Source organism: Talpa europaea, assembly GCF_964194135.1.
Source record: "Talpa europaea genome assembly, chromosome: 12".
NCBI lineage: Eukaryota > Metazoa > Chordata > Mammalia > Eulipotyphla > Talpidae > Talpa > Talpa europaea.
Window position 1 is genome coordinate 37,588,725 of NC_140079.1, and position 25,573 is coordinate 37,614,297.

The 25,573-nt window shown below is 40.2% G+C and overlaps 1 protein-coding gene across 1 annotated transcript in view; it reads left to right on the forward strand.

Moving 5' to 3' along the window:
• Nucleotides 1-25,573, forward strand: part of MMP20 (matrix metallopeptidase 20) — a gene marked incomplete at both ends in the record, with an annotated part of 47,103 nt that overhangs the window by 9,941 nt on the left and 11,589 nt on the right. The window contains 6 exons of the mRNA XM_084250322.1: nucleotides 3,718-3,866; nucleotides 5,633-5,758; nucleotides 6,533-6,694; nucleotides 9,326-9,467; nucleotides 22,563-22,699; nucleotides 23,549-23,705. Coding sequence (XP_084106448.1) covers nucleotides 3,718-3,866; nucleotides 5,633-5,758; nucleotides 6,533-6,694; nucleotides 9,326-9,467; nucleotides 22,563-22,699; nucleotides 23,549-23,705 — 873 coding nt within the window. The remainder of the gene's footprint in view (nucleotides 1-3,717; nucleotides 3,867-5,632; nucleotides 5,759-6,532; nucleotides 6,695-9,325; nucleotides 9,468-22,562; nucleotides 22,700-23,548; nucleotides 23,706-25,573) is intronic.

Here is a 25,573-nt window from a genome sequence, read left to right on the forward strand (position 1 = left end):
AGCCCAGGGAGCCTCGGCATTCCTCTAGTTCTCGAGTTAGCTGCTATGAGCCACGAAGTCCATAAGGTAGCGCTGTGAACACAATTATTCGTCTCAGGCTAAGAACGCCACAAAAATCAAAGCATTTAGGGAAAGAAATACCAATGATGATGAGCTAGTTAGGTGAAATACAGGAAAAATTTATATAAACCCATGCAGTCTTTTCTGTCATTTCCTTTTTCCTTTTTTCTCCTCCCATGGTATTTTTTTCTTCCTTTCAAATTTTATTGATTTGTAACTCTTGTATGAAACTGTATTATATTGAAAGTATAACTTCACACTTTCATATATGTACATGCCTCATTCACCCTCCACCGAATCTCCAGTGCCACAACCCGTCACCTTCCCCCCCCCCCATTACCTCCTCCCTCCTTCTGTCTTCTTCGTCTTTTTTTTTTTTTTTTTTTTTTTTTTGAGGTTACATTGGTGTATAGCATTGTAAGTTATTCAGGGGACTAGGTTCACACCTCTTCAGAGTTGCATCACCACACCAAATCCACCACCAGGGAAACCACAGTCCTTTACCTTATATCATTGGGTGCCCTCCCCACTTGTTCCCGCCTCCCATGCCCCCTCTAGTATCCTCAATTCTGCAGTCAGATTTCTAGGCTCTGCTTTGGTTTAGTTTCTCTGTATTCTGTATATAAGTGAAATCATCTAGTATTTGTCTTTCTCCCTGAGGTTTATTTCACTGAGCATAACCCCCTCCAATTCCATCCATGTTGTCACAAATAGTAAGAGTTCACCTTTTTTTATAGATGAGTAGAGTTCCATGGTGTATACGTGCTATGTCTTCTTAATCCACTCATCTGTCCTTGGGTATGTAGGTTGTTTCCATAACTTGGCTATTGTAAATATTGCTACAGTGAATTTATTGTTTTTGCATACTTTGCATAAATACCAAGGAATGAGACTGGTATCACAGATTGGTATCACTGTATGACTGTACACAGCAAAGACAAGGGGTATAATAGATCAAACTAATTTGGGACTTGGAAAAAGATAATATTCTTGTGATAATATTCTTTGGGCCACCCAGACCCCCACAAGCACATTCAAACTGCCCATATCCATACTTGTTGCTGAACAATGCCTTATTCTCCCCAACCTCAAAAAAAAAAAAAAAAAAAAAGCTAGAGGCTTAGTCTTAGTACTCTGCTTATATATCTTCTGAATCTCAGCATAACTTATTATAACATAAGTCAAAGAATTTAAAAAAGACAAAATATAGCATATTGCTTATATGTATAAACTTTGGAGTCAGGAGGTAAAACTGGGCTCAAGTCCTGACTTGAGCTGTAGAGCCATAAAATGTATTATTACTTCCTAGTGTTTGCTGTGAGGATTAAGTGGCATATCACATTAAGTGGCATATCACATTCTGGACCAGAATCTGTAATTTGGTGTGTGCAAAGAATATTAACTATGATCTCTATTGCTTCATCTACCTCAGTACTTTTCTGCATGTTTTCTTCTTTCCATATCTTCCTTCTGCCCAACACTGAAAGATATAGCTGACACTAAATAATGTGAGGGGATTTCCAGGTACTAACCAGACTCATGATCAATCATAGATTCATCTTAAGCATATTTTGAAAGCGCTGTTTTTTTTTTTAAGGGCCTTTCTGGTTCCCCCCTTTATCCTGTAATCTCTTCCTCTCAGGTCCACGCCCTGTAGTTAAGGATGGCCTTATTCCTGCCTCGCCTGCTGATGTTTAGCTTTTCACTGCCCTCCTGAGGGACATGGTACCTTCTTTTTCTGCACCACGAATATTACTTCATTTCTGCTTGAGATTATGGCACCTAAATGGGAATAACCTAAGATACTTGTGAAAATGCAGGTAGATAGTTATACAGGCCCTAATTTGAGAACCGCTGAGTAAGCCCTAAAAATGCTAGCTTTTATTAACTGATTCATCCATTTAGCAAGTATTTCTTATGCACTTTGTATGTGCAAGGCACTAGAGTAGGAGGTGGAGAACAAGTAAGTAACTCAATCTGTGTTTTCAGGGTTGTCTCTCACAGACCTGACGGCTCACTCTAGATCCATTATTCCATCCAGGTCCACCATCCCAAGCAGAAGTTCCTCTCTCCTGCCCTTCCTTCAAAGGCATCCAGAAGCCCCCAACCTCTGGGTTCCAGAGCACATGTCCTGCAGAACCACCACATATCTCCACCTGTTATTTGTCAAAAAAACTTACACCTGTCTGCCTTTAGATGTCATTGTCACACTAGATCTCAATGCAAGATTCAAGCCATTTTCAGTCCAAGTGAATACCTTGTTTAAAGCTAGCACTTCCACTTGAAAAAATATATTATTTTCAGGAAAAAAATTTCCCCCATGGCCCTGGGGAAATTCTGATGACCTTTGAATAAGAATTTGAAAAACCTCAAAACTCCACATTTTTATATTTACAATTGAAAACTTTCAGTATCTTCTTGTGTAAAAAGAGGTCTCCTCAATTAAAACCATTTTAGGGAAAACAGATTTCTTGCTACTTAAATGCATTACTCTTTAAAAATATTGACAATATAATAACAAGGAAAGTCTAATTGTTTTTTCAGCACCAGATTTTCTCAACTTTTTCATCTCTTCTGTCATTTTTCTTGTTGTTAAACATGTTTCAATAATTTAACAAATATGAAAGCAAAGTAAGAAATATTGTTTTACCATATAGAATTTTCTCAGCCTATTCAGAATTGATCTACCTTGTGAAACCAGCAATTCCACTCTTAAGTATCTACCTAAAGAATGCAAAAACCCTGTTTCAGAGGGATATGTTTGCTCGTATGTTCATTACAGCCCTATTTCCAATGGTCAAGTTATAGAAACAAACTAAGTGCCCAAGGACAGAGGAGTGGATTAGAAAAATATGGAATACTATTCAGCTATAAATTAAACAAAAGATGAACTCTTCTCATTTGTGACAACTTGGATGGGGGCCAGATAATATTAAGCAAAATAAGTCAGAAGGAGAAAGACAAATACTGGACAGTGTCACTTATATATGAAATATAGAGAAACAAAACAAAGGGTCAGACAAGAACAAACCAAAACAAACTCTAGAAATCTAACTTTAGAATTGAGGCTATGACATGGGAAGAGGGAGGAAATAAAGTCAGGAAGGGTCACAGTGGACTATGGTAGAGGGCTGGGTGCATTGGTGGTTAATGTGGTATGGTAAGGAGGTAATCCTATACTTTTAAGTCATATAGAGTATTGTAAATCAATGTTACTTCAATAAAAAAAATTAGAGAGGGCCTCCCCTGGTGGCACAGGCAGTTGAGTGCCGCGCTGTGAAGCTGTCTGCAGCCTCTGCAGCACCAGTTCGATCCATACCGGCTGGCAAGGGTCCCACATGGCGCAGCAGACCTCTCCTGTCTTGCCCGCTGCTCCCCTCAGCAGTGTATTTCATCAGTCTGCCTGTTCTGTTCCCCGCTCTGTACTCTGGTGAATCCTCTCACCGTCCCGCGAATCTGGCCTATACCCCAGTTCTTGTATAAATAAATAAATAAATCTTTTAAAAAAAAATAGAGAATTCAAGTTTTTGAAGGAAAAAACCTAAATTATAGTTTTATGCTCTATATTTAGATTTTTGTACAATTTTAACGTAATTCTTGCTTTCTTCACTTAGGAGCATTGACTGGAAGGAAAACATGTTCCTTCTATTTTCACAGAATATCCAAATACACATCTTCCATGACTTCTGCTGAGGTGGACAAAGCGGTAGAGATGGCCCTGCAGGCCTGGAGCAGTGCCGTCCCGCTGAACTTTGTCAGAGTAAACTCGGGAGAAGCAGATATAATGATATCCTTTGAAACTGGAGGTATTGTGGTGATTTTTGGGTTTTGTCTGCTAATCTGAAAGAAGTTCCAATACTTTTCTTCCAGTGATACTAATCCAAGTGACCTGCACATTTGTCCTTCACAGCAGGTGTGATTGGCAGAGGCCAAGAGCTCAGTAAAATCAGAGGTTTCCTCCTGTAGGAAATAGGCCTCCTCGAATTCTTGTCTAGACTCATCCGTAGAATGGACTCAGTGTAACCATTTTGTTTTTGCCCTGCTTAGAGACAGACTCGATCAGATTTAGCATTCCCACTGCCTGGGAAGTCACTGACCTCATCTGTTCCCATGATGGTGTTCATCACTATATATCCCTTTATTGTCCATTGTTCCTTATCTCCCTCCTTGGGTCCTTACCAAAGGATAAATTCCACACTGGCATTGGCAGCTTCCCCCATCCCTGACAGCAGTGGTTAGTCAGGAGAGTGGCATGACTCTCTTGCCCACACCTGTAGACTACCTCTTGGGGGCACCTAGGCCTGCCTCCTCCATCTTGCCCATGACCCTAATCACCCTGGCCAGAAGAAGAGGCATTATTTGCATGGGGTTGCTCTGAGCCCTGCAAGAAACACGTCTAGTTAGTAGATATAAGAAAGGCCATGAAATTCCTTTCCCTTCTTGCCCTCCTAGAAGTCAGAGTAGGTGAGTGCCACTGCCTATTCCTCTTCAAGGGCAAAAGTTTCTAAGTTATTTCAAATCTTGATCTTGAGTTTACTCTTACATCACTGGGTAAACCTGCTCAGGAGTCAAGAGAAAGAAAATGAAGCAAGTTCTGGTTATAAGCCCTGAGAGATGGCCCTGGGTGAGACCTGGCCCATATGTCCTGCTCTTCCCATGGGCCCAAAGCTACACTCCTCTCCCTCCAGTGAAGTGGCCAAGAGTGTGGCTCACAGCAGCTTTGAGACAGCTAATTCTCCATTTTTCAGGCTTGTGCCCACTCTCAAACACAATGGGAACTCCGCCCCACTTCACAATATCCTCAAGGATATGCACCCTGTTTAACGTTCCCTGCTCCAAAACCTGTAAAATGGCACCCATGACTTTGTTTTGTTGATTTTTAATAAAACAAAGCATCCTCACTAACATGCTAAAAAGGTGTAAGATTTAGCTTCTACAACATCCCTCATTTGGTCTTCTTCTTCCCTTTCTACTAAATTTACAATGAACTATTAATTAAATATAGATAATAAAACAAACATAGTTTTAAAAGCAGAACTCTATAAATACCTTTCTTGCTCTCATGAGTTTTGCACATGAAAGTATGTCAAAATTACGGGCAAATTTTCTTCTTCCTTAATTTGTATTATGTGCTATAGAAACAGAAAGCACAGGCTTCTTCAATATGCTATTAGTGCCTTAACTGAGTTGTATGTTGAAAGCTTCACTCTAACAGGCTTACATTCTAATCAGTGGACAAGTTGTTATCAAATGACCATCTGATCTTTCTCCTTTTGTAATCTATGGCACAGGCATCATCCACAGTATCATGTCAGTTAGCACACATCACAATAGCACAGTTTTAAATTTTTAACACTATTTTCAAAATACAAAATATCCCTTTTAATATTTCAATGGACAGATTATTTGTGGGCATGTGACATTGTTATCATTAAAAAAAATGAACATTGTAAAGGAAATCTATTTGTATGAGAAGTGTTTTGCTATATCCAAAAGTCCATTCTCTGTGCTGTTATGTCAAAACTCATTAGAAGTACTAAACTCCTGTTGGCATTTCTCCTCCCTTACTTAGATCATGGGGATTCCTATCCATTTGATGGGCCTCGAGGGACTCTAGCCCATGCATTTGCACCTGGAGAAGGCCTGGGAGGAGATACACACTTCGACAATGCTGAGAAGTGGACTATGGGGATGAATGGTATATATGCACAATTCACCATAACCTGGAACATATTGTACCTTCTTCTGGGCCTCCATCATGGAACCTTGAGGTTCAACGTCCCAAGCCACCCTTTAACTAGGGAGGCTGGCTAGGAAAAACAAGTAAGCCAAAAATCCAAAAGGGAAAAGGTCCACCCTCAATTGTGCTGTAGACTTGTCTGTCTCTGGTTCATTGCCTATAATCTCAAGAAGCAGCAATTCTTTCCTTGATGTGTAGCTCTGCAATGACATAGTATTATCATTTCTTACCTATGTTTGGAAATGGGCTACATTTAGAAATGACCTGAGGGATTCAGTTCTCTCCTGAGAAGTATCAGAGATGGATATAAATGTTCCTGTAACCATGCAGTCCACCTGAAAACCCTCAGTGTGAAATGTGTGTAGACAAAAGAAGTAAGCTATAACAGGGAAGGAACTAGCAGAGAATCCATGGCATAAATCTCTGTATTTTTGCCACTGTCAGACATAAGTCCTTTTTGCCCATCTACCTACCATTACTGACTATGAACAAAATGGGTTGACTGACACTTCCATCTTTCCCCACTTCCCAAGCCCTTTCTAGCTACAGGGGAAAGAACTAGACTAAAGTCAGCAAAGTTCAGTGCCAGAATAACTTCTCGATCTTTGAATAATCCAGTCATGAGAAGAAAATGAGTTAAATATGATTTGAGCATAAATTCTCCTGTAAAGACAGAAGATACTGAAAATAAAACCCAGGGTTGATGCTGTCTTTTTCTCTTATATTGTTTAGGTTTCAATTTATTCACTGTTGCAGCTCATGAATTTGGTCATGCGCTGGGCCTGGCCCATTCCACAGACCCATCTGCATTGATGTATCCAACTTATAAATATCAGCATCCCTTTGGATTCCACCTCCCCAAAGACGATGTGAAAGGGATCCAGACATTGTATGGTACAGTCACTTCTTTGACCACTAACCCCGACAGTGACAGATATTCACTTCATATATTTAAAGTTTACTTTGCCAGGTATTACTGGCATCAGTAGAAACTATGGTAAAGACCACAGCCCCAACTACGTCTTCTGGTGAAGAGCTTATTTACCAGATATGTGTATTGTTTCCTTTTCAAAGATGTGCAACTACTAAATTTTGCATCTTTCCTCCAGAGCATTTTGGTCCCTAATACAATAGAAAATAGTCTTTTGTCTGTTATTTAGGGTACAAGTCATGAGTTAGATATTGGGAGAAGATGAGCCTTTTTTTTTAAAGATTTATTTATTTATTTATGCAAGCACTGGGTACAGTCAGAAGCGCAGGAGGGTGAGAGAATTCACCAGAGCCAGAGGGGAGAGTGGAACAGGCAGACTGACGAAGTACACTGCTGAGAGGAGCAGCGGGCAGCAGGAGAGGTCTGCGCGCCATGTGGGACCCTCACCCAGTGGCCAGGGATTGAGCCGGTGCTGCAGAGGCTGCGGGCAGCTTCGCAACCCAGCGCTCAACCGCTGCGCCACCGGGGAGGCCCAGGATGAACATATTTTACAGTTCAAGTATATGGTGCTTACCCATTTGGAGCAGTGGTGATAATATTATACCACCACTCAATCCTATAGTCAGTCTGCAGTTTACAAAACGTGTTCATGTGAATCTTCTCATACATGCTCATGGCCAACCTAAAGGGTGGGAAGTGTATTTTATGATGTGATAACTGAGAAAACTTAGCCTCAAAGACAGTAAATATCCCAAGATGTTCAAAATTATCACCAATGTTAGCATTCTTTCAAGGTATCGAGGATTACTAGAGACTCTATATGACTGCAGTCATCCTCCATTAATTTATGAGGAGGACTCTTTAAACATCCTTGAGCCCTTACACCTGCTTTTTAATGGATGAAAGGCGGAGAATTCCAGGACACTTATTTTCCCTTAAGCCTGGGAGCCTGGTTATTTAGCTTTTACTTGTGTGAGTCTCTCCCCATCTTCTCACCCCTGAAAAGGGCCAGGAGAGCTCAGATCCCATGCCTTCCTGCACATTGGAGTCAAATTTCCAGCCCGATGCAGTCAAATTTCTCCTGAGGCATCAAAGACAAATTGTATTCAAAGAAATGTTCAGCCATCTCCATCCACTTCAGAGAGAGGGTAGGTGCAAGTTCTGCTCCTACTGTGATAACAGAAAAATACTGGAAATGTCTCCACTTTACAAACTTCTCTGGCTCTCCCATGCAAGGACCCCCCAAGAAAGATTGAACCCAAAGACCTCTCTGACCTGTACAGATCCTGTGTGTGGGGTCACCACACTGAGAGCCAGGGGCACTGGGCCAGGCATGGAAGTATGTACTTTGACATGACCATTTTTACAGAAGTGAACAAAATGTAAAAACATGGTTTTATATAACCAGAGAGCATACACAGCACCACCCCTGACCATCTTGCCACCCTACGGTGGAGTGCTGGCATATAGTAATGTTCAAATACTGGAGTACATTTCTAATCTGACCAACATTCAGTTTCTGATCTTGTCTGGAAACCTCACCCACCTCTGATCTTCCCCCCTCTGCTGACCCCACCCCATCCCTCATCTCACTCTCTTCGGCCCTGGCTCCAACACCCCTGCTGGGGTTGACTCAGCCTGACCAGACAGCCTGGTTCCTTCTCTGTAACTGGCGGGGAGACCCCAGGGTCAGAATGGACGTAAAAACTGAGTGCCAGCTCTCCCAAGAAGCTGTGTTTCTTTTATGAGAGGATCCTCCAGAAGTTGCCTTGAGGTAGCAAACACCTTTCGTGTACCTCAGCCACAAGAAATAACTGAGTTTTTCCTGGGTTTCTAATAAATGGCTTATGTATCATACAGGATGCCCAGAAGTATATAAAAATACACAAAAAGTTATGATTCTTTTGAGAGCAAATAATTTAATTACAAACAATAAGTAGCAACATTAATTTTTTTTATTGAGGTATAAATTTTTACAACTTTTTTATTGTGGAATAATTGACATAGCATTCAGGTGTTCAACATATTTCATTATTTGTTTATATTGTGAAATGATCACCATGATGGGTCTAGCTATCACCCACCACCATACAGATTACAATTTTTCTTGTTATAAGAACTTTGAAGATTTACTCCTTCAGCCACTTTCAAATGTGCCCTATAATATTGTCCCCATGTTACACGTAGGCCCATGACTTTTAAATTTCATTTCTCATGTGAAACATGTGTAAGTATCAGAATAGTCATATGTAATAATAAAATAATAGTTACCATTTTTTAAACATTTACTATTGCACCAAGCTCTGTATGAAGTGCTTTTCAGATATGAAGTAATTCTCACAACAACTTTTTGAGATAGGTACCATTATTGTATCTCGCATTGTGGTAACAAGGCAACTGAGGCTTGAAGAGGTGAAATAATGTGCTGTGTCACACAGCTCATCTCCACCAGTGAAGGCAAACCCAGTTCTGCCTGCAGTCGATAGCAATGCTCTTTATCACTTCATCTTATGTGGTGGCAGTGGGTCTCTAGAGCAGAGGTGTGTGACTCTCAATTCCTGGTACCATTTTGACCCCATCACTTTGAATCCTAGGACCTCGGAAAACATACCCAGGAAAACCCACAGTGCCCAATGCCCCGCCTCATAATCCATCCACCCCCGACCTCTGTGACTCCAGCTCATCCTTTGATGCAGTGACAATGCTGGGGAAGGAGCTCTTGTTCTTCCGGGACAGGTAAGACAGGCCACAACTCTCATCAGGTCATAGTGCCACATTCAGACAAGTGTTGTCTAGTAGTCCTTATGAAGATTGTACAGAAATGCTGTCCTGAGAGGCTATCATGAGGGAGGTGGGGTTCTGGGGGCAGATGTGGAGCTGCCAAGACCACTGTGCGGGGCCCACTATGCTCAGTGCTGAGCTGCTTCCCATGTGTGTATTGCATTTCTTCACACAGTTAGCACCATGAGGTAGAGAGTAGAACCTCCAATTTATAGGTAAGGAAAATAGCTCAAAGAGAATAACTTTTACTAGTGATGACTTCATTAAGTGGCTATATTTTACATTTGTGTCTATTATTCCTTTGAAGAGCTGCACTGTTACTTTTTTTAACCAATCCCATACTGGTAAACATCTAGATCATTTCTAATTTTAACAAGTTATGAACGGCTGGCATGAAGTCTTCAATAATAGTAGGGCATCCACTCTTCAAAGGCAAATTAGAGCAGAGCCCAGAAACTGAGGCTTTAGCACCAGGTTGAGTTAGTTTATTTATTTTATTTTATTTTATTCTAAAGATTTATTTATTTATACACGATATGGGGTACAGACTGGATGTGTGGGAGGGTGAGAGGATTCACCAGAGACAGAGCAGGGAACAGAATAGGCAGACTGACTGAAACACTGCTGAAGGGAGTAGCGGGCGAGACAGGAGAGGTCTACCTTGCAGGTTGAGTTGATTTAAATTCTTCTTGATCAGGTGAGCCTGGGACAGACACAGCGAGTGTTCAATGAGTGTCAGTTACTATAATCAGAAGAGGGGATCAAAAATATATATACAGTGGATTAAGGCTTAGAAACAACTGTAACATTTTTTATTATTTTTAATTAATTTTATTAAGACATTGATTATTGATTTATTTTTATAGATTATTAATTAAAAAATCAACTGAATGGAATTGCTAGACAATGACCTAGGTGTGGTAGGCAGACACAGAGCAAGAAGAGCCTGGAAAGTGCTAAGAATCAACAGTTCCATCAGTTGTCAAATTCTGCATTGCCCAGACAAGTGCAAGTAGCACTTGTTCAGTGATAAAGAGAGGCTGGATATGTTGTAGCGTGTTGTTATTCTGTAGCACCATTTATTCTTTTGATAAATATTCGTAGTTCTGATAGGAGCAAAGGAGAGTGGTGTCAAAGCTGTGACTTCCTTTCTTTTTTTTTTTTTTTTTTTTTTTTTAGGTATATGTTTATTTATTTATTTTTTTAATAAATTTTATTGTTATATTCCCCATACAATTGCAGCCCCCCATTCTGACCCCAATCCCTCCCCTCCCGCCCCCGCCCCCCTAAAAGTGTCTCTGGTTCATAGTTTTTTGTTGATTTTGATTTTCACTTTCTTATAGTTATTCATTTTCCTGGTCCCTTATTTAAGTTTTCTAGATTCCTGCTATGAGTGAGACCATCCGGTATTTTTCTTTTTCTTTTTGGCTTATTTCGCTGAGCATGATCCCTTCCAGCGCCATCCATGTTGCAGCAAATTGCATGTGTTTATCTTTTTTGAATGCTGAGTAATATTCCATGGTATATATGTACCACATCTTCTTGATCCAGTCATCTATTTTTGGGCATTTGGGTTGTTTCCAAAGCTTAGCTATTGTAAACAGTGCTGCTATAAACATAGGGGTGCAGGTGTTCTTTGGAATTGATGTTTCTGTGTCCTTTGGGTAAATACCTAGGAGTGGAATTGCTGGGTCATATGGAAGCTCTATGTTTAGTAGGTCCAGAAATCTCCACACAGCTTTCCACAGTGGTTGGACCAGTTTGCACTCCCACCAACAGTGCAGAAGAGTTCCTTTTTCTCCACACCCTCGCCAACATTTGTTGTTGCTAGTTTTTTTAATATGTGCCATTCTCACTGGTGTAAGATGGTATCTCATGGTAGTTTTGATTTGCATTTCCCTGATGACAAGTGATGTTGAACATTTTTTCATATGCCTGTTGGCCATTTGCATTTCCTCTTCAGAGAAGTTTCTTTTAAGCTCTTCTGCCCATTTTTTGACTGGATTATTTTCTTTGTTGTTGTTGAGTCTCATCAGCTCTTTGCAGATTTTTGTGATCAGTCCTTTATCATTAGTGTTGGGTGCAAAAATGTTCTCCCAGTTGGTGGGGTTTCTCTTTGTTTTTGTTATTGTCTCTTTTGCTGTGCAAAAGCTCTTTAATTTGATATAGTCCCAGCTGTTTATCTTTGCCTTCACTATCACTGCTTTGGGTGATGTGTCTGTAAAGATGTCTTTGATGTGCAAATCACGTAGTGTTTCGCCTATATTTCCTTCTATATATTTTATGGTTTCAGGTCTTATGTCTAGTTCTTTAATCCATTTTGAGTTGATTTTTGTGTATGGTGTGAGGTGGTGGTCAAGCTTCATTCTTTTGCATGTAGCGACCCAGTTTTCCCAGCCTTTCATTCAATTTCCTCAAGCCCACGGGAGGAAGCCTGGGATGTGCTAGATTCCAAACATACTATCACATGACTGAGTTTCTCCCCCTTTCCCACAGCACATAACATTTATTTTCCTCCACTGGCTCCTCTTCATGTTCAACATGCCCAGGTATTTCTTATCTTGAAAAGTCCTCATTTGCTACCTCTTCTAGCCTTCCTCTTAACTCATCTCCCTTTGTCATGAAGAAGATTCGCAAATGAAAGATCTAGATCACTTGCCTCCATTTGCTTCCCATCACTTGCTCTTTCTCACATAATGATCTGCCACCTCCCTCATAAATCCCACTGAAATCACCTTCCTTAATAAATCCTGTCCAGCTGGTTCTTTTTCTTCAGTGTTCAGTCTGATGACCTCGGCAGCATTTTTCATTGCTGTTCACTTTTCTAAAAAGATAAGCCTCTTCTCCCTGATTTGTTTGGAGGTTCCACTACAGGGGTTCTGTCTCTGATGTCCAGTAGACGTAGGCTAACATAGCAGCTGGGAAATTAATAGTGTGGATTAAGTGAGAAAAGTCTTTAAACATTGTAAATGACCATGAATTGTCAGCTGTCATAATTATTACCATTAACATTATTATTATATAATGAGAACTCCCCCTTGAGCATTAGCCATTTTTTTATAGTCACAAGAGCAGGTTTTATTATAAAAAGAGAAGGGAAGTAAGGAATGCTTGCACAGACACAAACTGGGAGAAAGAGCTGCCCCTGAAGGGGACAGGTTTGTTAAAGGAGAGGCCTGCATAGTCACGGGCAGGCAGTCGTGGGAGGAGAGCTGCCTCTGCTGCCCGGCAAAGGGAGAAGGTTGATGAAGAGAAACACCTTCGTAGGTACAGGTGGGCAGGAGAGATGTTGCCAGCATTAGCCATTTATTTATGAACCCCTGGTACCATTTTTCACCTTGTCACCATCTTCTATTTGACACACCTAACATTGAGTTTTCCTTCATGTAGCCAACAAATCTTGACTTTTGTATCTTTGTGAATGAGCTGCTACCTTTGACTCTTCCTTATCACCATTCTCCTCACCCAATTAGTGTCCAAATCCTGATGTATTGAATCCTTCCAATGCCTCTGGCAAACACCGTCTCTTTAATCCCTACTTGCATAGGAACTTTAACAAATGTGTTCCTTTGCATTCCAATTGAAGATGCATAGCATCTTTCAAAATGTGACAGTGATGGACAGATATTTTAAAATACAGAAACCTATTTTGAGAATAGAACAGACGGTGGACAAGCCTATCAAATGTTTGCGAAATCTTGACAGTCTAAGTACACTCCCCTCCTTGTGGCCCACTACCTATCCTGCAGGCCACGTGCTGGGACCACAGGAGCTTCCCCAAGTGCTTTTCCTACTAACCCAAAAGCACACCAAAGGCAGAGATCACTCCAGTCAAACTGCAGTGCTTCTCTCAGCAGTTTCACCATGTAGCCAGAAGGTTTTCTACATAACTGATAGGACAGACTTTGTACTCAGAAACAGAAGACCATGTTTCAGTGGACAGTCAGTGGCTGAGAGACCTTATCTCTAAAATGAGAGATTTGGATGTGATCAACCTTATGCTTATCCTCTTTATTCATTTAATGTTATTATTCTAAGGTCGATAGCTGATTGTGACATTCTTGATTTTATTCTCAAGATTATATTATATAAGCCTAGAATGATCTGAGAGTTTCATAGGTAGTTTTGGTCTGGCTGCAATTCTTGTCCTTTCTCTCTTCTCTCCCCTAAGTGCCTGTGGAAATCTGGGATCACTGTAATATTTTGTCATCTATTCTAAAGAATAAATATATGGGCCTCCCCGGTGGCGCAGCGGTTGAGCGCTGGGTTGCGAAGCCGCCCGCGGCCTCTGCAGCGCCGGTTCGATCCCCGGCTGCTCCCCGGCCACCGGAGGAGGATCCCACATGGTGCGCAGACCTCTCCTGCCGCCCGCTGCTCCCCTCAGCAGTGTACTTCGGTCCTTCTGCCTGCTCTGCTCCCAGCTCTGGCTCTGGTGAATTCTCTCACCCTCCCGCGCTTCTGACTGTACCCAGTGCATGTATAAACAAAACAAACAAATAAAATAAATAAATAAATAAAACATGCCTCTATTAAAAAAAAAATAAATATATGTGGTCTAATATATATATGTAGATATGTATATTATATAGAGAAGAAAGTCATATATACATCTATGACTTTGCACTTAAAGTTTCTTTTTCTTCAGACAGAACATCTGAAAGTGCCCCATACTTTGTGTTCTACAAACATATGTAACAATTTCATGGTGACTTTAAAAGGTACTGCATTCCATCTTGCTTTGGGAATAAACCGTGTGGTTATTACATCCACAGCTTGAAAATGTCTCATCAACAGATTTTTGTTGGTGATGGGAATTCCAAGCTTTAGGATGGTAGAGAACAGAGAGCTCTTTCATAATGACCCTCAGGTTGCCAGTATGTTGTGGCTTGAAAAAATTCTTTGGTTTTTGTTCAGGTTTAGTAAATGCTCTGGGACTTCTGGTGACAGCCAGCAGGGGGGGGAGAGGCTGGAGTTCTGGGATTCTAGCTCTGACTGGCACCATAGGAGGCCGGAGCAGGCAGTTAGGAGATGGCCTCTATCATGCACCAGTGTGGGTTTGGGTTCCAGCTCCACTCCTCACTAACTTGTTGCTCCCAAAAAAGCTGTTTATCTATTCTTTGTCTACATAAAAGAGAGTAATGATTCATACCTGATAGGAGTATTGAGAGGATTTAACAGCAAAGCACTTACATAGAAGTATTGCACACACTGAAGCCAGTGAGGAAGAAGAGAGGTTCAATGTCCCTCAGCGAGTGGGTGGCAAATGCTGTGCTGCAGGGCATGCAAGGCGATCACATCTGACTCCCAGTCCTCCCAGCTCTGCTTATCACCATTGCTCATCAGACTGAAATTAGGATGACTCAGTAGATATAAGGGTAGTCATTGGATTTTCTTTCTCTAGTCCCTTTCCACCACTCATTTCTAGATGTCTCTTTCATTTATGCCTCCCTTTATAGTCTGTTACCACTCTCAGTATTTACTGCCAAGACTTTCACAAAAGATGTGTAATCATCAAATAGTCATTGGTAATTGCTCAGTGCTAAGAGTTTGATAAGTAGAGGGCTTTGGGGTGGGGGTGGGGGGCTTACCCTTTTTTAAGAAAACAGGTACAGTTGAATGAAAGGGCATGATATCTTTGACCTTGCCATGTCCTTGTCCCTGTCAGAATCATTGATACTTACCAAGTATAAACCACGTGCAACACCATGGCTGACATCTCTCGTCTATGCCCCTGAACACATGCTTGTTGTGGGCAACATAGCATCTGACAGCATTGTTCCTTCACATGGACCATTGTGCTTCTTCACAGTCTCCATGGAGGTGCCTTTTCTGGCTATCAGGTTGCCTCATTGATAGGCAACAAATATCCTTGTATTTAGATTGGCTCACTGTTATGTATTAAGAATTCAGACAAAGAGGCAGAATTCATTTTCATTTCTCCTGGACCCCCTTCTCCTGGCTATAGATGAGACCATTTACATCCTCACAGGTTCTGATTTATCAGTGTGATTCCCCACAGGCTTCTTAGATGGATATAAACACTTGATCTAAGGAACCTTTGCATGGCCTTAATTGTGTTTAATCCACAGAACTATCTACAGGTGAAGTTTTAATTGTATAGACCAAATTTTGCTTGTGAACAGCAAAATAGATGATGAATGTTTGATTTCTTAGCCTCTAAAGTTTTTGGATATAAGTGTCTGTGTAACTGATCACCCCCCCCCCCACACACACACACACACACATATACAACTTCCTGAATGAATGGCTTCTCAGCCATTGATGTCATCATTTGTAATTCAAAGTTTACAATGACAGAAAAAATTTATATCAGTGATACAAATTTAGAAGGAAACTTAGCTTGATTTATAATCTCCAAGTTTAAGTTTACATTGTTAAATTTGTAGAGTAAAAACTAGACTTTTTTTTTTAGTATCTATAGATAATTATCAGAATTTTCTAGAGTTTATAAAATGCTTTCATATGCTTCATCTCAATTAATCCTTTGAAGTACTTACACAGATATTATCCTTCTCGTTCTTATTTAGCAGGAGGAAATGAAGTGTCAGAGAAATTGAGTGACACACATGAAGGTCACACATACAGTGATAAAATGAGTCTTCAGGAGGAGCAGCAATTCAGTTGAGAGCTTCAAAAAACTAGAAAGATACCTCTTCCTTCTGAAAGCAGGGAGCAGGGCAATGACAAGAGTCAGAGAGGGAAAGGGGTTGAAGATGATGGGAAATGAGGGCTTCCATTGGGCCTAGCAACTGAGGTGAAGGCATCTCTTGAAAATGAAAGACTGTGAGCTCAGCTTAGGTAGGAGGTGAAACTGTTTGGATATAACAACAAGAAAAAAGAACAAAGTTTCCACAAACTTGGTTCAGGTTCCTAGATGTGTCAGGCACTAGACTAAACCCATGGATTAAAGATGAACAATACATGATTCACCCCAAGGAGTTTACAGAACTGTCAGAAAGAACAGGTGAAGATTACATTGACTCTTTAAACTTGATGAATTAGTTGTTATTCTTTAGCAAAAGGGAATGAAGATTTCAGAGACTATGAAAATCAATGACCAGATAAATTCCACTCAACCCTCTGGCACCCATTCATTTAGCCAACAAATATTTATTTATTGAGCACTGGCTCTGTGTTAATCTTGGGTACACAAGCTAAATATCTTATCAGCAGATTGGTAATATCAATAAATTCCATTGTTTGCTCTTCTTATCAAAGATCAGCTTACGGACCATTGGCAAACTCTTTTTATTACTGGTTCTGGTACATCCTGCAGCTGCTCTTTCCCAACGGATTCATAATGTATTTGTGTTTGTTTGTTTTGGCATGCATTTTAAATTCATGTATGCATGTATTAGGAGGTTATTCACTATACTTCATCAATTTTAATCCATGTATTATTATGATCTCTAACTAAAGTTGTAAATTCTCTGAGCATGCCAAACCTAATTTTTTTCATTAGTGTACTAGTAGTTTTCATAATATGGATTCTTTTGGAGTCAGTGACACTTTACACAAGTGATGGGTGGTGTTGATTCCTACTTTATGTATACAGCATATACGTTATGTCACTATGGTGTTTAAAACATGGTTTCTAAAGTTTGTCACTACTGACATTTCAAGCCAGATGAGTCTGTGTTGTGGGGGCAATTCTGTGCTTTGTAAGATGATTAGCAGTGTCCTTGGCCTACTGAAATCCAAGTTCTGACTGCCAGCCATTGTCTACTGTCCCCCAACACAAGATCACTCGATTCAGAATGACTACCTCAAGTTACTCCTCATAGTCCCCACAAGGTCCTAAATAGAGATTCATTTCATAAATAAATTCGTAAGGAATTTAAGATGCTCTATCCATAAAAATGCTCCAAAAGTTCATTTTTTTATTTAAATATTTTATTTTATATAATTCTTACATCTTTTTTCATCTTTGCAGAATGTATGCGTTTTCATTTTGGTTATATTCCCCATACAATTGCACCTCCCCCCTTATTTTGACTCAAGTCCTTCCTTTCCCTGCCCCTCCCTCCCCCCCCCCCCCCGTAGTGTGTCCCTGGGTTATAGTTGCTTGTTGATTTTGATTTTTACTTTGTATTGATTAGTCTTTTTCCTGGTCTTTTATTTAGGTTTTCTAAATTCCTGCTATGAGTGAGACCATCCAGTATTTTTCTTTTTGTTTCTGACTTATTTCGCTGAGCATGATCCCTTCTAGCTCCATCCATGTTGCGTGCAACTGCATGTGTTTATCTTTTTTGATTGCTGAGTAATATTCCATTGTGTATGTGTACCACATCTTCTTGATCCAGTCATCTATTTTTGGGCATTTGGGAGAATGGCACATATTAAAAAAACTAGCAACAACAAATGTTGGCGAGTTGTGTAGAAAAAGGAATTCTGCACTGCTGGTGGGAGTGCAAACTGGTCCAATTGTTATAGGACAGGGAGAGGGGCAGCGGACCACCCTGTTACACAATCAATATGGAGAGCTGTGTGAAGATTTCTTGAATTACTAAACATAGAGCTTCCATATGATCCAGGAACTCCACTCCTAGGTATTTACCCAAATGACACAGAAACAGTAATTCCAAAGGGCACCTGCACCCCTATGTTTATAGCAGCACTATTTACAATTGCTAAGCTATGGAAGCAACCCAAAAGTTCATTTTTGACTGTCTGCACTCTTAATCACTTACATTGAGTCATTCAGGACATCAGTGTCCTGGCACTTGAAGTAAAAGCTAGTGTTAATTTTACCTAGACTTACTTGTTGATTGTTAAATGAGAAATGAAAGAAAATAAATCCCAGCTTCATCCTGCCTGAGGAAGAAACAGCTGGAAGTAGCTGTAGCTCATCAGAGAAAATGCAGGTAGAGTCAAATTACAGGAAGGGTGTCTGCTCCTCCTCTGCCCACTTTTCTCGCTTCACCCACCACTCAAAACTCCCTGAACTGCACACTTTGTGCCTTAGTAGACATACAGATCAGGGACTTGGACAGAGTCGGTACTCAGAACTGTGTATTGTATTGAGTCAGTTGGAAAACACTCGCATTTTAGATTTCTCATCAAGTTCCCAATTAATCCATTGTATCTGCCCTCTTGATCAAAAATCAGACTACAGATTATTGACATGATATGTTTATCTATTTCATTACCTGATTCTTCTGGACACTCAGACGTGTGCTCACTGTTTGGTGGTGGGGACAAAATGAATTAGTTCTTCTTGCCTTCAGAAAAGGCCAGGTCTGAGTGGCAAAATGTTGTGTCAGGAGTCCCTGAAAGGATGAGAGGGCATCGCATCGGTGAAACTGAGGGATGAAGGGAGGGGAGAGATGAGGTAGATGAGGTAGTGAGGAGACACTGACACTTGATGAGGTGCAAGTAACTCCTGCTGAGGGTCTCAGTGGGTCTTTATTTATACATTAAGGCAAGCGGTGAGATTACATCATCATAAGCATTGAAGCAAAACAAAGACAATCATTACATATTTTCTCATGAACATAAAGAGACCCTCTTGGTCTCATACCAAAAGGGCACTTCTTTGATCACCTTAAGAAAAACATCAGGGACAATTAGTTTTCTTGGTACAACTCATTTCCCAGCATGATCAGTTATCTAAGACAGCACAATATTCAGTAACAATTAATCATCCTATTAAACTTAGCTAATTTCAGAGTGAGCATGAAAGTCCTATCCTATATTCTGTTACTAAAATCAGCCGATCTCCCTAGCACACAAATAATCTAGCTAATTTATCAAATACTTCAAAGGGGCCTAAAGTAACTCATCAAATATATTTTAATTCTATAGAAATCTAACTCTTAACTGGAAATATCTAACGTCCACACAGCCTGCAAACTATTGACCTTTTGCATACACCAGGAAATGTACTGCTGCCAAAAACACATACCCCTTGGGTTAGGCTATGGTTTCCAAGCACAGTTGGTTCAGGGCAGCTTGTTCTCCATAGTTCTTAGGGTCAAAACAATTCTTTCCTAACTATACCTTAGCAATTTTACTTTCTTTTGTAGCAGTTCAAGTGTAAGAACAACAGGCCAATTAACACCTTGGTCTGAATTAGGTTTTCACAAGCCAATTTATAACTAACTTACTTTTGCATTGACCAAGAACAAACAGGAGAATATTAGTAGGCGTTTCTGTGGAAACTCCCTTATTCAGATCTTCTGGGAAGTGCAGAACCCCCTTCTTCTCGGAGTCTCCCCCAATGCCTGGACCTTGTCAAGAGACAGCATGAGTGGCGCCGCCTACAGCAGGGTATGTGAAGAAAATCAAGATAGCGGGAGTCTAATCTGCCTCTGTCTTTGGGCCTGCATCCTTTCTGGGCCTCTGGTTTTCATCCATTAATATAAGTATTCCTAATATAATAGCTACATAATATAAGTAAGACTGTGATGTGTGGGACCCGAGGGAAGGCAATTGTAGGGCTTCGACAGACAACAAGCTTGCTCAGTTCTTGATGGCAGTAGATGAAAACACAGGTCATGAAGCCCAGATGTGGGCCAGGAACAAGATTTTATTATGTCAACAAGTGATACACAAGTAACAATGGTAATATCTCTCTGGCTGGTCTAGAGGGAGCAGCCCAGCCCAGTGGCTCAGGAGGTGGCAGCCCCATCCTGGACCTGGTCTTGGCAGACTCCTTGGGCCCCCTGGAGCCTCTCCCTGTGGCTCTCATTCCTGGCAGCAGCAGCAGCAAAGGCAGCAATAGCAGTGGCAGTAGCAACAGTGGCAGCATCCAGCAGTGGCAACCCCCCAGGCTCTAGCTGCAGCAGTGGCCCCTAGCCCATCAGTGGATCACCCCCACCCCAGGAACCTTATTAGCTTTTATATGATTTATAGATAAAGGCAGCGTAGAGCCAGGTTTAGGCCTAGTTTACAGAACTATGTTTTTGTGTATGCAAACTATTCATCAAGGTTTCATATTATTTACTGCTCTTTGTACATGCAGACTATATCTCAAGGCTAAATGTTATCTACTAGGCTACCTGTGCTGTAAAGTAACAGCAGAAAAACAGACTGAGAAACTTTGAAAAAGCTATGTTTTTTTCAATGCCCTACAGCAATGTACCCTAAATGGACTCCTGCCACCCTGTGTATTATCTATGTGGGTATCAAATTAGTGGATAGTTAAGGTCTAAGAAAATAATAATTTTTATAATTACAAAATATGTTCTAATGCACTTTCATGTACATTATCTCCTTTGATCCTCCTAGAGATCTCATGAGATAGCCCAAGTATTATTACCATTTATTACCTAAATGATAGCATTTAGGAAATGAGACACTGAGGCTTGTGGTGCTGGTGTTTCTTCTAAAACACAATGTACTTCTTCTGCGTCTTGATGCCCCTCAGTGAACATAAAGAAATCTTCCTCTCCTCTCAATATAGCTCTCATTTAGATTTCATCCTCATCGTAAATGGCCTCATCTAGGACACCTTTGCTAAACCCCAAAACACCATGGGGTTTCCCTCCTGTTTGTTTCCATAGCATCCTGAAATTAATTCTTTGTACCACCGATCACTCTGAATTATAATAACCTAATTGCTTATCCATCTCTACTACTAGGCTGAAAGTTTTGTAAGAGCAGGTCTTACCCAGCATTTTGTCCTTGATGTTCATTACAGCACCAGGTGATATTTGTTAAATTAACTAAACAGGAAAATTCAACATGACATTTGAGGACTTCCTAAACTAATTACACAGAAAATTAAGTGTCCTGATGTTTGGTTTCTCTGTCCACAAAATAAAATTATGTATTGATTCTAACTTCCCATGAGCCAAGTAAGCTTCATATTTTATAAAATGAATTTTATTTCCAAAATTAAAGATGGACCACCACTAAAGTCATCAACCAAGTGCCCTCAGGTACACTGTCACAATTTTTTTTTTAAATAACATTTTCTATGTGGATAGATGAATTGCTGCACAGTAAGTTAATTTGTGTGTACAGATTTTTTGTGAATTGGCCATAAATTTCAAAGATACAGACACTTTCAAAAGAGAAACAAATAGGTAACATGATAATTAATCATTGTTAGTATTTCCATTATTTTTACTCAAAACAATCAGCATCTCCCAATCATAAAGTTTTGGTTTATTTATGTAATATTCATAATGTTTACCTGCATCATATTTATCTTTATGAAATTTCAATTTTTTAAAGATTTATTTATTTATGCATAGAAGAACAGGGGTGTAGGCCAGAGGTGCAGGGGGGTCAGAAGATTCACAGAGACAGAGTGGGGAACAGAATAGGCAGATCTACTGAAATACACTGCTAAGGGGAGCAGCGGGCAAGATAGGAAAGGTCTACTGCACTGTATATTGGTTATGCTCCCTGGCTGGCCCTTGTGCTGATAGCACCGAGACTTAACCCCTAAGCCACTAGAGAGGCCCCTGAAATTTTAATTTTTTAGAGATTGGAATAGGAAAGGGAAATTTATATAAAGTGATATTTAGAGTAGGAGGCATACAGCTTAAATATGTCAAACCTTGCTACTTCCTTGCTATCTCCTTTCATTTTTGACCATTCACAAATAAATTTAGGAAGGAGGATTACAAAAATACTAAGAGAACAAAAGGGAGAAGAAATATTTTACTAAAATTAAAAAAAAAATGTGTTCTTAAAAAACGTCAAAGACAAGAGGCATTTAGGAGTTATCTCTGAAGAGCTGTTTGTAGTAACTTTTTTTTTTTTTAAAGATTTATTTATTTATTTATACAAGCACTGGGTACAGTCAGAAGCACAGGAGGATGAGAGAATTCACCAGAGCCAGAGCGGGGAACAGAACAGGTAGACTGCTGAGGGGAGCAGCAGGCGGCAGGAGAGGTCTGCAGCCATGTGGGACCCTCTCTTGTGGCCGGGGATCAAACTGGTGCTGCAGAGGCTGTGGGCAGCTTTGCAACCCAGCGCTCAACCACTGCACCACTGGGGAGGCCCTGTAGTAACTTTCAGTCTATATTCAATTTAAGATCAACTCCTGAATTTGATTTCTCTTGATATGCCCAATAGGATTTTCTGGCGTCGGCAGGTTCACTTGCCAGCAGGGATCCGGCCCAGCACCATCACCAGCTCCTTCCCCCAGCTTATGTCCAATGTGGATGCAGCTTATGAAGTGGCTGAGCGGGGCACTGCTTACTTTTTCAAAGGTACCCTCAGATCCCTCAAAGACAAAACAAGAGGGTTCAGTACCCTTGTGATGAGAACATCCAGCATATCAGCATTTCTTCTGTAATCAGGGAGTGTGTTTCTGTCACTCCCTCTCCTCAGGTTGGATAGGAAATATCATTCACCATCTTGTAAGAAAGACAGGAATGACAATGACTTTCATTCTGTACTCTGAGCAAGTCTTTAGCATAATGAGTCACCATGCCATGTGACAGAGCCAGGAAATAGAAAGCTGGTCCCTGCTCTAGGCACAATGGCATTTCTACTGATACAGTAGAAATCTACTGTAAATTTCTAATACACAAAGCCAACATTAAACCCAGTGTGTGAGAGCAGTATTATTGCTCAGTATCTTTGTAAAATAACCATAGTACTATCATTCTTGAAAATGTGAAAGTGGTGAGCCAATGATAATTATCTAGTAAGTGGTAACTATCAGTTATTTATCTTATATTTTCTTGAGGCTAAAAAAGATCAAAGACAAGTACCAATTTAAGTAAGCATCACAATGTTTGCATGTCACTTGTTCCTTTCCCATATTGATACATGAGGCTTAAATGATATTATAAATGGAACGTATCTTGGAAAAAATTAGTATGCTAAATTTAAGACACATTTGTATCAATATTATTGCTTTCTCAATACTTCATTAGGGCCATTTGGCTCCAGGGCAAGCTTTAAGTCTTTTACTGATTTGAATAGTTAGAGGCGCTCTTATCTCCTATTCAGTTGTCACCATGGCAGACATCTCATAAACTAGGCCCATTTATGATCCTCATGAGTAAAGTCCATAACTACGAGTTTTTGTGAACTTTGATTTCTGTTTTCAGGCCCCCACTACTGGATAACAAGAGGATTCCAAATGCAAGGTCCTCCCCGGACTATTTATGACTTCGGCTTCCCCAGGTATGTGCAGCGAATAGATGCTGCGGTCTATCTCAAGGATGCACAGAAGACTCTTTTCTTCGTGGGAGATGAATACTACAGGTATGGCTTTTCTCCTTTTGATAGTCCAAATATATTCAGCAGGAAGGAAAAAACTTCTGACAGAAAAGAACACAAAGGTTTGCAGTAGGCAGACTTTAGCATTCTTGGCCACTAGAGTGTCAATCACTGATGGCTAATGCTGTCTTCAAGATACAGAACCATGCAAACGAGAAGCAGCACATCCATGCAAGAAATCCATTGTTAAGTCTCTAGGACACTGATCATCCCCATCTTTTAGTGCACTCACTCACAGACGCCAAATAGCCTAAAAGAGCAGATATAGCCTCACCAAGTACAGGACTACCCACTGGAAGTGTCTAAGGGAAGTGTGTAAAAATGTTTCAGAATACTCACAATTTTTTTATGTAAAATGAATGTGGTCTTGACTATGGGGTTCTTTGAAGGAAAGTTCTGCTGAAAGGTAAATTCCTTACTGCTAAGTCCTTTTATCCATCCTAGAACCTGAAGATTCTTCCTATCTTAAGTAGATCATATGGAATTTCATGCTTCTCTTGCTTATTATTATCATAAGTATATCTGAATAAGGGTTTGTCAGAGATCATATCTCATCCCACCTACTGGGTTTCTGTTTTTAAATGATTCATGCTGAAAAGTGGGTGCAGCTCTTTACCAAGTTCTGCCTCTAAACTCACCCTCCCCTATCCCCATGGCCTTGCTTGGTGTTCTAAACTTTAAAAGAGAGAAGCAAAAGCAAATTCTAAGCAGATGACTATGCTTAACACTTTAGGTCTGTGATAGGGCATGATGGAAGCAGGAAAGCACACAACTTTGATGTCCAAGGGTTTTCATTTTAGTTTATGTCTCCTGTTTATATCACCTATTTTATAGTCAACTCTGTGGCATAAAAGAAAATTATAAATAAATATTTGTCATCTTCTTTCACCTGACTGATAATAACTTCCCCAATTTGATGCTAACAAAATAATACAATTGGAGCACAGATATATTGCATGAAGAAGAAAATTTATGCTATCAAAAAGAATGCAAACAAATGTGGCCATACTGTCTCTTCTGGGCTGCCACTAGGAGCATTACTCAAAGTATCATGTCCAGGCATGACATGGTGTCATGTCCAGTCCACCATTTAAACCACTAAGTTAGTTATTTTTCTTCATTTATTAAACCCCTGATATCTCCTGGGCAGATTCTCCAAAGTCTGTCTTTAAGATACGGTGGCTATAATCAATTCCTGACTTCTGGAAGATAGACCTTGAGAAATCATTTCCCTGTCCCACTGTGCACTTTCAGAGAGTGAGATAGAGAACTACATGTGTGCTCATGTGTGGTGACATGGGGGGCATTTACGTCATGATTATCCAATTAATTGTCAAAGTGTTCTTAAAGCCTCATCCTCATTGGGAGACTATCCACCTTATGATTATTTCTCTTCAACATTTCTCTAGTCTTTGTACTAATCTATCACTCACCAACACCCACAGTAAAACATACACGTCCAATCAGGTAGCATTGAGACAGCTACAGCTAACATAGGAATCTCAATGAAGGTTTAAATGATTGGGGAAGGAGAGAGCCTCTGATTTTAATGGTGCTTGTTGACCCCTGAGGAAATAACCTTTATAACTGTGTCTATTACAAAAAACTTTAGTAATCTACATAAAACAGACTCATTATATTGTTGGTCTAGGCCATTATCTCAAATGCTAAAGAGTTTATTTTGCTGGTGTGGGAGGAAAACCATAGTAGGCATTTTTAACATGAACCTTCCAGGTGATTGAGAGTATTAAGTGGTGTAATGCATATAGAAACTTAGCACAGTGACACAGGGTAACTGTTTCATAGTAGGGACTACCTAGTAACGAGCAAACAGATTCTTTAAAAGCTGTGAT